This window comes from Ylistrum balloti, unplaced genomic scaffold (genome assembly GCF_031769215.1).
Source record: "Ylistrum balloti isolate Yb309-2 unplaced genomic scaffold, AGI_CSIRO_Ybal_v1 Utg369614, whole genome shotgun sequence".
In the NCBI taxonomy this organism is placed as follows: Eukaryota; Metazoa; Mollusca; class Bivalvia; order Pectinida; family Pectinidae; genus Ylistrum; species Ylistrum balloti.
The window spans coordinates 56091-69365 of NW_026781888.1; the positions used below are offsets into that span (position 1 = coordinate 56091).

General features: G+C 33.9%; 1 protein-coding gene across 1 annotated transcript; it reads right to left on the reverse strand.

The window, feature by feature from the left end:
• Positions 1-3757: 3757 nt before the first annotated feature.
• Positions 3758-5684, reverse strand: LOC132548064 (uncharacterized). Its single transcript, XM_060211892.1, has one exon. It carries the CDS (start codon positions 5682-5684, stop codon positions 4197-4199), a length of 1488 nt encoding a protein of 495 aa, XP_060067875.1. The 3' UTR covers positions 3758-4196.
• Between the last annotated feature and the right edge of the window lie 7591 nt (positions 5685-13275).

Consider the following 13275-nt stretch of genomic DNA (forward strand, 5'->3'; position numbering starts at 1 on the left):
CAAAGAAGCAAGTATGTTTTCGAAAAATGTTAACAATAATAAAAGCCCAGGATCTGATGGATTCGGTGTGGAATTTTCATTTTTTTTTTTAGAATAGAATTTGTAAATTTGTAGTAAGATCACTAAATTTTGGCTTTTTAAAAGGCGAACTTTCCGTAACATTACAATTGAAACTTGTGTCTCGAAATCGGTTGAGTCGAAATTACGTTTGAGTCGAAATAATTTTCAAGTCCCGAGTTTTTTCTTTCTATTTCTTTGTAATTTTAGTTCGGATGACTCGAAATTCATTGAGTCGAAATTTCGGTTGAGTCGAAGCGATTTTCAGTCTCTTCAACTATCAAGCAAGGGGAAAGTCATTCTTTGTCTCGAAATTATTTTTTGTGAAAACATTGGCACATCTTCTGAAGAAATCTGTTAATAAATACACATAGTAGACAGTCACCTGCGCGTAACACATGACTAATTACAGAGTAACAGTGGTTCATCATACACGCAACACTTGGTCTCTGGCGAGATTCATTACACGTTTATTTATCCAATTAAAGGTTTGCTTCTTAATTAGTGTCACAGTGACTTACCTGCACGTTAAAAAAGTAGCGCGTTTACAAAAACATGAATACATTTAGCTTGGTTGCGTGCTTCTTCATGAAAGAAAAAAATCGAAACCGTTAAATTAGTACGAACTTTTTGACGAAATCAAATCCCCATAATTACGAGAGAAACTAATTTTGAGCTTGTTAACTAAAGTACTAAGATCGGTGACTTTGTCAGATTTATTAGTGTTTGGACAATGAAGTGCTGAAAGTATTTTTCATAGATAGAGTCTATATCTGTGCGTGATTCGTTAAGTCTAGTATTTGTACAATGTTTTCTCTAACAGATAAAACCTTTCTAATGCCGCGTTTTTCATATGTTTATTTATTCATAATAAAGTCATATTGATATGATCTGTAGCTTCATACATCGTTTCTTGTAGCGTATCAAAAGCAAATTTTAATTTCGTTTTATTGTCATTCCGTAAAATATATGACGTATATGTGCTTGGTTAGTAAGGGTATTGTACACGTGTGCGGAACGTAACGACGTGAGTACAAATATATTTGATTGGAGTTGTTATTACGTGATTTGGATGAATAAACAATAAAAAAAGAAAGTAAAATTAAATTTATTTGTTTATGTACTGCCATTTCAAATAAAATAAAATAAAAGGCTCCAAATATAATCACTGAATATATCTATAAAATAGCATCAGGGGTTATCGCATTAAGAAAAAAGGTTCTTAATAAAGTTATTACTTATGATCAGACTGGGTGTTTATCAGAAAAGTATATTGGGGAGAATACACGTTTGTTATATGATATGAAATTATAGAAACTGATATACCTGGTATGATTATGATGATAGATTGTGAAAAACATTCGATTCTGTAACTTGGAATTATCTTAGAAAACTTTTGAAATTAATCGGTTTTGGTAATGATATTTTAAGTTGGTTTAATACATTACATAACATTACATAACATCTGCAATTAACCAAGGAGGGAACTTATTGTGGTTTTTTATCGAAATTAAAAGATCTTCTCGTCAAGGTGACCAAAATGCCCCTATATCTTTATCATGTGTGCAGAAATTTTAGCTCTATGTTTGAAGGAATCAAGACACAGAATTTTGAAACTCTAATATTTCAATATGCAGACGATACATTTCTTGCGCTAGATGGATCAGAGAAGTCACTCTATGAAATTGTCATTGAACAGATTTGCAAATATATCCGGCTTAAAAATAAATGCTGATCAAACTAAAATAATTTGGATCAGTAGAAAGAAATACAATAAGTATAAAATGCTTCCAGATTTTAATCTGCAGTAAGGAAAAATAAATTTACTCTACTTGTTATAGAATTTGATGTAAACTTAAACACCATTCCCAAACTGAATTTTCATCAAACAAAATGTAAAATCTAAAGACTAATCAATGTCTGGAAAAAACGAGAATTACTCCTAGTGGTCAGATACATATTGTTTAATCATTATTGATGTCAATCATTTGCTTACATCCCTTCTAAATCCCAGTGAAAGGGTGATTAAAGAAATTAATTCTATATCTTTGGAATTTTTATGGAATAGTAAAACAGATAGAATTAAAAGAAATTTTGTTGTTAAAAATATAATTATGGTCGATTGAATATGGTTAATTTGAATGCCTTTATTAAAGCTCTTAAACTGGGGTAAGAAAACAACACAGCGGAAGGCAGAGGTGATCAATAATATGTTGATATACAAGGCACTTAGACGAGGGGAATATAGTTTCAGTCTTCTTTACAAATTAACTACCATGTTTTACTGAAACCAAATATGGCCAATAACGTGATTTACATCGTACATGTTAATCATGTAATGTGTACCGATTTAATCATAGTCAGTATCGTTTGTAAATGTGTCGGAGTGTATTTATAACAATATTTGTCTCTCCTAAACACTAATCTTTATTATAATTATTTATAACAATATCTGTTCCTCCTAAACACTGATCTTTATTATAATTATTTATAACAATATCTGTCCCTCCTAAACACTGATCTTTATTATAATTATTTATAACAATATCTGTCCCTCCTAAACACTGATCTTTATTATAATCATTTATAACAATATCTGTCCCTTTATCTTTATTAGAATTATTTATAACAATATCTGTCCCTCCTAAACACTGATTTTATTAGAATTATTTATAACAATATCTGTCTCTCCTAAACACTGATCTTTATTATAATTATCTATAACAATATCTGTCCCTCCTAAACACTGATCTTTATTAGAATTATTTATAACAATATCTGTCCCTCCTAAACACTAATCTTTATTATAATTATTTATAACAATATCTGTCCCCCCTAAACACTTATCTTTATTATAATTATTTATAACAATATCTGTCCCTCCTAAACACTGATCTTTATTATAATCATTTCTAACAATATCTGTCCCTCCTAAACACTAATCTTTATTATAATTATTTATAACAATATCTGTCCCTCCTAAACACTAATCTTTATTATAATCATTTCTAACAATATCTGTCCCTCCTAAACACTGATCTTTATTATAATTATTTATAACAATATCTGTCCCTCCTAAACACTATCTTTATTATTCTTAACAATATCTGTCCCTCCTAAACACTGATCTTTATTATAATTATTTATAACAATATCTGTCCCTCCTAATTAAACACTGATTTCTATTATAATTATTTATAACAGTATCTGTCTTCCTTCACTCCGATCTTTATTTTAATCATAACAATCATATTTGTAATTGATATATCTTAAGTAAATTAGTTTTAGCGGGAGAAATAATTTTGAAAAAGACTGAATATAAAGATAAGAGAGAGTAAGAAATCGAATATTGATTTCTATTCATAATCTGAATTCCTAGACCTGTTAATTCAAATTAGATCTCTTAGATAATAATAACAATAATTCACTGCAATAAAAGCCGTTTTTGTGTAACTACAGAAATTAAACTCCAGATTAATATGTTTTACATTAAAAACTGTACATCAAATGCGGTTATCGCAATGAAATCGTATGTATGGATTCCGTAATCCATGTCACCACCATTTGTAAATGGGTCGGCGAATAATGGAAACACTGTACACATATGAGATATCCTAGCCAGGCATGTGTAGTTTCTGTTTCCATTCAGACATACATACATACATGTAATATACATGGATAAACACACGGAATGCAGACCTAGTTTTCAATCTTCTAATAATTTCTTCGACACTTTGACAATAACAATTAATTTCAAACTTTACGAATTCACACAATTAGTCCAGTCATGTGGTGTTCCGTTGTGTTCACATTTGTTACCAAACAAATCCAATCGACGAGAGATGTACTTAGCAGGTTGATATCTGAATTGAGTCAACATCGTGTGTTATGACGTTCTTACCATCTCGTTTAGTGCAAGATGGGAAATCGAGATAATAACCTTTCCTCTATATCAGTCAGGCTAAAAGACTTTACTGTATGTGATCTTGATATAAAGTCTGTCAGTCAATAATCGATGTTCTCATCAAATCATATTAACTATATGACCACACTGATATTACATCTATGATTTTTTTTTGTGGTAACGAAAAATATTGATCAATGAAACTGTAGCTATGCATTGTACAACGTGTTTATATTTATTTGTATTGTAGTATCTTAATTCTTCTGTCCCTGTGTCCGATCCAGAAGGTACCGTCCTCGTGTAGACTGATACACAAAGGTTCTACTCCGTCAGATGTATAAACAGTCCTCATACAGCGTCCAGTGTTCCTGTCAATCAGTAGTACTGACTTGGTGACCAATTCCGCTACAAGGACATCACCAGCTCCATCAAAACAAACATCAAACGGATAAAACTTTGATGACTGAGTAGAACTTCGGTTTGGATTGGTCGTACCGATGTCTTTACAGTGAAACTTTAGGTTGAGGTGTTTATCCATCACGATGACGTACGATTGTTTGTCTGGTTCCTCACCAGCCATGTAGTTATTATACCGCACGCCTTCATTGTCAACAACAGCTACGTCACCGGTCTGTTTACATGACATCATGTGATGAGGAAATACTGCCACCTGTCTACAAGGACCTCCCGCTCTAGATGATACCGCCCGTCCGTCTGTAGTGAACAGCTGTATTCCTCCATCCATCCCCACTAATACCATGTCATCACTGGTGATACAAAGAGAATATGGCGTGTCGGTGACGTCAAATCGTTTAACAATATCACCACCTGTCGTGATTTCCCGGATACTTCTGTCATCACGCACACAGAACCACACCCTGCCCGTGGTCGGGGATACAGATATCGATTGGACTTTGACCTTACACTGTATCTTCTCCTTCATTGTGCCTTTAGTATCCACTCGGTACACACTATCACTATCCCAGTACGATAACCACGCCTCGTCACCAGTAAGACCTGTACGACATACATCGTAATGAAATGACGTCTTGAAATCGTCAAGAACCACGGGAGTTGGTATCGGTTTGTACGACTGATCCTCTCCGTCGACTAGTATCTTACCGAACATATGTTCCAACAGTTCAGTAGATATGCTTCCGGGTTTGAATTCCACTGTCTGTAATCTACCTGGAGTAGGTGGATCAGTGGCGGTATTCCTGATTTCCCGCACTAACGTTGTGACGTCAGCTGTTATCCCTGATGCCAGTATTTGTTGACATCTATCCAGTTTCGGTTTCAAGTCTTCTCTAAGATATCTGTTTAATTCTGCTTTATTTTTCTCAGAAGTACTCGCATTTAATTTTTCCAACTCGGTACACATGTTCACTAACATATCGATATTTCTGTCGATATCGTCTTTCATTTTTTCCCCCTGACGTTTAATGTCTCTGATAACTGCCTGATATTGTCCTCCGTTTGTCTCATTCTCCCGAATATCTTCCTCAACTTTCGGAATGTCGACCTTGGAGAGTTTGTCAACATACTGTTGTATTTCCCGTTTCTGGCTCGTCACGTATTCAGTAAGTTTTCCAAATGTGTGACCATTGTGAATGTCTGTAACACACTCCATACAAATCAGCTGATCGTCACACGATTTACAGACGTAAATAAATCCCATCCCTTGATGGCGGGTACAACCAGGTACTGCCGTCTGTGTCGCCATGTTGTCATGAGTGACAGCGGAGGACTTTATAGTCCTGTCAAAAGTTTGTCAATATGGCGGCTGTTCTCCAAAATATTTAGAAAAGTCGTCTTCCGGGAATCTGACAACATATTCTATTTAAGGTAACAAGGAAGTATCATGTACTTTTATCAAATTTGGTCACATGCACATACTGGTGTCACGAGGGAGAATTCAGATATCTTTCCAGTAAGCAAGAGACACGGCAATAATTTATTACATGTCCGATTTTACTCGATAACAGGTTGATAGTGTGATCAAAAAAATCCTAGTAGAGAGGATGTTTTGTTTAATAGTATATTTAAGTCGGTTTGATTCAGTTTCTTCGCAGCACATGGATTTAAACAAAGAGTCAGTACGAATTAGACAGGATTCATTAGTGAATTTAGAATTAGCTAATGATTATATCCAATAATATACTCTAAGTTATTGTCAATAATCGAGATTCATTAATTGATCTAATCATTTCAAATCAGTATAGATTTAAGACATTTAAGATATGGTTGGCACAAAATGGTCAGTATGAAGCTCTAATTAGGTATCTTGTAAAAAAATGTGAGAGCACATATCTTCTTATTAACGTTTTAGTTCAGTTAAACAAGTATACTGTGTATTTCAGGGAATGAAGTTTGTGTTTAAACTGGGAACGTTCTATCCTATCACCTGTTACGGTCATTTAAGGACGCTCTCTCTATGTATGCGAGTTGTGTGGATTTTTGAATGTTTATGATCATATAAGGCCTGCCTCCCTTACGTGCATCTTTCTTTGGGAGGCTGAGTTATGTTCGTGTAAGGCATCTCGGAATTATACAGGACTGAGACCGATTTTATTGTTCTACCAATTTTCTTAATCAATTAGGAACTGACTTTCGATTTTTTTTCTTTCTATCCAGCATTCGTCCTTTTTATCCATCATATGTAAATTAACAATACTGAAATTTCCTCTCGCTCTCTACAAATTTAAATGCGAGTTACCTCCCTTCCTTCACCGTAGCTTGTTCTAAATTCGGTGGCAAATTTACAGCAATTTAACTTATTTATCCTCACATTGGTTACTTTAGTTAATGGTAAAGAAAAACATTCCGTCTGATGTTATTTCTAATGGAATTATGTTTGACAAACTAAAAACTTAATATGTTTTGGCATTTTAAAAACAGTAACCAAAAAAATTCATCCGAAAATTTTATTTATCGTTTCAAAGCATTCTAAGTTCGGAATTTCAATCCAAAACTATAAGTGAAATTTACATTAAATAAACAAAAATGTGTCATTTTCTTTTTTCTTTTTAAAAAATCCTGAAAATGTGTTGACGATCTTAACAGTCCAATGATTAATGATATTGAAAAACACAATAAACTAAAACTTTTCACTGAAGAACTACATGAACATATTGATTGATGGGGGTGGAGGCATTGTAGTCGCTGAACCTGATACTGAAATTAATGTAACTATGTACACAGTATCAACAAAACACACAGCAGACTAGGACTGATGGTTTGGAAAAAACCCAAAATATGGTCCACCAATACAAACCAAAGTACTTGTTAAATCAGTAATGTATGCAATATACATCAATATAAACAAAAGCGTGTACCCGAAGAGTGTATTGCAACACTGCAAAGTTTCAAATGTGTTCACTTTTTATATTTTTATTCATTTTTTCATCAACAAGTGTAAAAGTCCTGGTGTCTGCCACCAGCCTAGCTTCTTATAGTGATTTTTGTTCGCACAGCTCTGTGGTTCCGTCTCGGCTTAAAGCTGGCTACACATCAATGAATAAAAGCTTGTGTGATCAAGTTCAACATTTTATTATGTACACGATGCCACAGGGATGAGAAGATTAAATGTGATGAAAAAATATGCAGAACAGGAATACAATCTCACCGTACGCCCCTTAACTCCTGACAAACAATGACCACACTAATAAATAACATAACTAATTTCTACTTAGTAAAGACTTGTAAACTTAAACAACATTCCCAAACTGAATTTTGACTTTAAAAAAATGTAAAATCACAATAACTAATAAATGCCTTGACAAAAGAAAATAAACTCCTATTGGTAAGATTCATATTATTAAATCATTATTGATATCAATCATTTGTTTATATCCCTTCTAAATCTCAGTGAAAAGGTGATTAAAGAAATTCATTCCATACTTCTTGAATTTTTGTGGAATAGTAAAACAGATAAAATTAAAAGAAATGCTGTTGTTCAAAAGTATGATGATGGTTGATTGAAGATGGATAATTTGAATGTTTTTATTGATGCTCGAAAACTGCGGTGGGTAAGGAGACTATACAGCGGTGAGGTAAATTGTAAATTCATTTTGAAAGACCAAATCGATTTGGATGTATTGATGAATTGGTGATGAATATATAACAGAATGTAGTAATATATGTTCTAACAACTTTTGGAAAGATGTGTTTAAATCTTGGTATGAATTGAATAATTCAAAAGAAATTGGGGAACTTGATGAAAGATCACTGTTAACCCCAAATATCTGGCATAACAAAAATATTACTATTGCAGGTAAATCAGTCTTCCATCAATCATGATATAAGTCAGGAATACACACTGTTTCAGATCGGATAAAAAATACAAATAACTTTTCCTTTTATACCTTTGAAGAACTTTCAGAAAAATACTAATTTTCTTCAAGTTAATGGATGAATATCTGCGAAAATGAGGATGACAGCTATGCTAAACTGCTGTCCCAGCCAAATTTACACTAAAAAGGTTTTACAAGGGCGTTCGCATTACGGAAAAGTCTTTAAAATTCCTATTTAGATTTGTGATAGTGATAGGCATTTCAAGGTATGGTATTTGATTGTTTGCATGCTGTTCTTCCTACACATTAAGGAAGCTCGACAAACATCGTCTTTGGATGTGATTAAGCGGGTTAGAGAAAAACCCACAGATCGTATAAAACAGACGATAAAATGTGTATTCTCAACAGAAACTTATGATTGTATTTTAAACAGGGATCTCATTAATTTCCTCCCCTACATGTTGATTACTATTTGCCGTGATGTTTAACAGGTGAAGCCATTAAATGTGTTGTAAGCGTAATGTCTAAGTGTAATTTACTATTTTCATTTACTTTTTATCAAATGAATTTGCTGAATTGAAAACAGATCACATATAACATGGCGGTTTTGTAGCTGATGTTTACACTTATTTCAGAGAAACGGTCACACAAAGTGAAATATCGGATAAAACTGTATGTATATCGCTTTATTTATACATCATTTAGTCTTATACATTTGTGTATGTAAGTCACTATTTTAATATACACTAAAACTATTTTTCATTGGCTGTGCCAGTTTTAAATTGATTGTGACGTCATAATATGGAAATTACGTTATGTGATCAATTGAAAATGGCGTAACAATATGGCTACCTCCATTTGTTGTTTTTCCCCCTTTGGCTTTAAAACATTCACAGTGTTACTTTACTGCGCTATGTTATAAGAATGTTTTGGTTTTCATTTCCTAAGAAACTTCATGAAACTTATTCTCGCCAAGACTCACAAGAACAGAAAAAATCTAACACCCATAAAATTTCATATGAAATTAAAACCCCTAAATACTTATGTTGTTTCTATCTTACACATGACCTGCCACACGCCATTGTATCGACTGATTTGTCCGTGTCCAGAGTTGCTAGATTTCAGACCGTATACTGAGGTCTTTGAATGTCTCATAGTATGTTTTATCATGTTTCCTTGTTATTGGTTTTCAGTCGCGGAATACGGCATTGTATCCACACTTGAATTTACCTTTATATGTCGTTTTTGTTTAATAAGGGAAAATCTTGCTGCTTTTTTGTTCATAAAAAATTGTCCTTTGTACAATGGTTGATTCTGAGTTTACAAATTTGTCATCTTTATAATACCATTAAAACTGAATGGCTACTTTTCCTTTGAATAGTGATGGAACTGGAATTGAATGTTACCCAATCAATTCTACTGCAATGTAGAACACTATGAAAGGAAATAACTTCGATATGCGACAAATACGAAATTCGCTTTATCTAAATTCATCCAAACTTCAAAATTGTGTATTAATTGAGCAATTCAAGATAAAATAGTACATTTGCGTCTACGCTGATCTGGGGAGTGAAGATGTTAGCAAAATACCCAAACTACATCTACCAAAATAGTGAAAACCTATTAATTATTGGCATCGTATGCACGAAGTACGGACGGTTTTATGGAGATCACCTGGCTCACGAGGGAGAATTCTTTTCTTCTGCATATAAGAAACCATATATCGATATTCATTTATTATAAATTGTTCCACTTGAGTCAATGAACACTACATTCACTAATATTATCTTATTGCATGTCTAATTCCATCTTATCTTATTATTAGTGAGCGAAATGTCACGGGTATGAGTCTTACTGCGGACGCTGGGCGTTTTTCTTTACCTCCTCCAATCACACATTAAACAAAGGTTGCTATTTTATTTACAACCATACATGCTGCGAAGGAATAGGAGCTATAGTCTCATCTCTTGTATAAGGGAGATAACTCTTTTAGTCTTCAAGTAAAGTAGTAACAATGATGTGTTTATGAAACACTATGTCCTCGGTTGCAACTAAATTCTTAGGTGGAATATTGAAAATGTACTATGTAATGTATGTGCTAACTGCGTACACACTTTATGAAGCATTCCTATGGCTTTGTTGTGGCAATAATTTGCTTTTTTACTCCATTAAAAATAAATATCACATCAAACTTGAATCCACAAGCTTTACCTCTTATTGTGAAATAGCTGTGGCCAATGCTATTTTTTCCAATGCACGTCAAAGGTCATGGTCAAGGTCATATGGTCAAAAATTTTGGTACCATCGGAAAAGTCTTGTCACAAGGAATGCACATGAAAAATATGAAAACCCTGTCTCTTACGTTGCAAAAGTTACGGGTAAGGTTAACGTTGACAACAGACAAACCAACAGACACTACAAAATTAATATGCCCCGGGTCTGTCATTCTCGTTATCGATTCTTCATTCTATCTCTCCCTTTTTATATATAGTTGAGGTATTTTTTTTTTCTAGAATTTATAATAAAACTCTACTTTGGGTTATAAAACGATGATTCAGCCGTTCAAAATATTTTAATGTAATAACTTGTGTCTAATCCTTTTGCTATTACACTTGGCAATAAAATATGTTTCAACTCAATATTTTAATTGTTAAAAAACTGAAAAATATGAACATGGTTATTAGATAACTTGTAGTTTATGTCCTTTGTGATCAGTATCGTAAGGCTAATTGTGTATGAAATATTACTCTAGGCCTGAAAACTTCTATGTGTTTCAACTTGAAATAATTCTCGTGTTTGTTTCAATGACTGAAACGTTATTGCCAGTGGTGGAATAACCACTGTGTGTAGAACCATCTTACTCCGATAGGTACGGCTCGTAACTATAACTCACATATATCAAACATCTATCATGCCATGAATGTCAAGAAAATGGCGGCTTCAGTCAATGTTTGGACAAATATTGTGATAAAAGAGCAAATCCTGCTCTTTCGGTTAAAAATAAGATGATAGTATATAACCAGCAAAACAATCAGATGTAGGAGATGACGTTCTTTATTAAATTAACTAAAAATATGCTTTTTTCAACCGTGATGGCATATGTGCATCTTGCAAGTAGGTGGTTTGGACAGGCATTGTAGATTCGTGTTATTTTTTAAGTACTCAAACCACATAATTCTTTGCGAATGCATGCTGGTAAAATATCGCCTACCTCGAAGGTATAAGTGACTTTTGTGCTGTGTGTGTGTTACGTTGAAGGTAAAGGTGACTTTTGTGCTGTGTGTGTGTTACGTTGAAGGTATAAGTGACTTTTGTGGTGTGTGTGTGTTACGTTGAAGGTATAAGTGACTTTTGTACTGTGTGTGTGTTACGTTGAAGGTATAAGTGACTTTTGTGCTGTGTGTGTGTTATGTTGAAGGTATATGTGACTTTTTTACTCTGTGTGTGTTACGTTGAAGGTATATGTGACTTTTGTACTCTGTGTGTGTTATGTTGAAGGTAAAGGTGACTTTTGTGCTCTGTGTGTGTTACGTTGGAGGTGTATGTGACTTCTGTACTGTGTGTGTTACGTTGAAGGTAAAGGTGACTTTTGTGCTGTGTGTGTGTTACGTTGAAGGTATAAGTGACTTTTGTGCTGTGTGTGTGTTACGTTGAAGGTATAAGTGACTTTTGTACTGTGTGTGTGTTACGTTGAAGGTATAAGTGACTTTTGTGGTGTGTGTGTGTTACGTTGAAGGTAAAGGTGACTTTTGTGCTGTGTGTGTGTTACGTTGAAGGTATAAGTGACTTTTGTGCTGTGTGTGTGTTACGTTGAAGGTATAAGTGACTTTTGTACTGTGTGTGTGTTATGTTGAAAGTACAGGTGACCTTTGTGCTGTGTGTGTTACGTTGAACGTATAAGTGACTTTTGTGCTGTGTGTGTGTTATGTTGAAGGTATATGTGACTTTTGTACTCTGTGTGTGTTACGTTGAAGGTATATGTGACTTTTGTACTCTGTGTGTGTTATGTTGAAGGTAAAGGTGACTTTTGTGCTCTGTGTGTGTTACGTTGGAGGTGTATGTGACTTCTGTACTGTGTGTGTTACGTTGAAGGTAAAGGTGACTTTTGTGCTGTGTGTGTGTTACGTTGAAGGTATAAGTGACTTTTGTGCTGTGTGTGTGTTACGTTGAAGGTATAAGTGACTTTTGTACTGTGTGTGTGTTATGTTGAAAGTACAGGTGACCTTTGTGCTGTGTGTGTTACGTTGAACGTATAAGTGACTTTTGTGCTGTGTGTGTGTTATGTTGAAGGTATATGTGACTTTTGTGCCGTGTGTGTGTTACGTTGAAAGTATGTGACTTCTGTGCTGTGTGTGTGTTACGTTCGAGGTATAGTGATTTTTGTGCTGTGTGTGTGTTACGTTGAAGGTTGTCGTCTATTGTTAATGTTATTAAACGATTGATAGAGTCAAGTCGTTCCAATACACTGGCAAATGCTTCAGTTATACATGTTTTCGTTAGTCAGAGTTAATTCTTTAAAACTACTTTTTGATCTTTTATCCAATAAATCTACACGAGGGGACATGTACCCTGTTGTAGATTTATGGAGAGGGACTTAAAATATCGGCATCCATATCGGAATCTTTTCACGCCCTTTTACTCACAGTGAAAATACATGTGCTACAACTTATGTATTAGCTAGATCAAAATGATTCAGCACCAATGTAGTTTTACATACAGATAGCTGGCCATTATGTTCAAACTACACAATGCATATTCTCGAGTTCAGAAATTCAACAGATTTTCCCAGAAACACGACGAACAACACGTCATCTTTATGTATATACAATCAGAGACATATATGTCTCTGATTCAATTGATATTGTATATTGAAATGCGTGTACAGAAACCATCCGTTACATAGAAAAATTACAACCCAACAACTACATATATATACATAAGATATAAGATGATTTGGCTTTTCATCATATTATGCATTTTAATTATCTTTGCTATAACAAGTTGAAACACGCGCCTGTCGAG

Coding starts and splice junctions, on each gene's coding strand:
- LOC132548064 (XM_060211892.1), bottom strand. CDS start 5,684: ATGGCGACACAGACGGCAGTACCTGGTTGTACCCGCCATCAAGGGATG.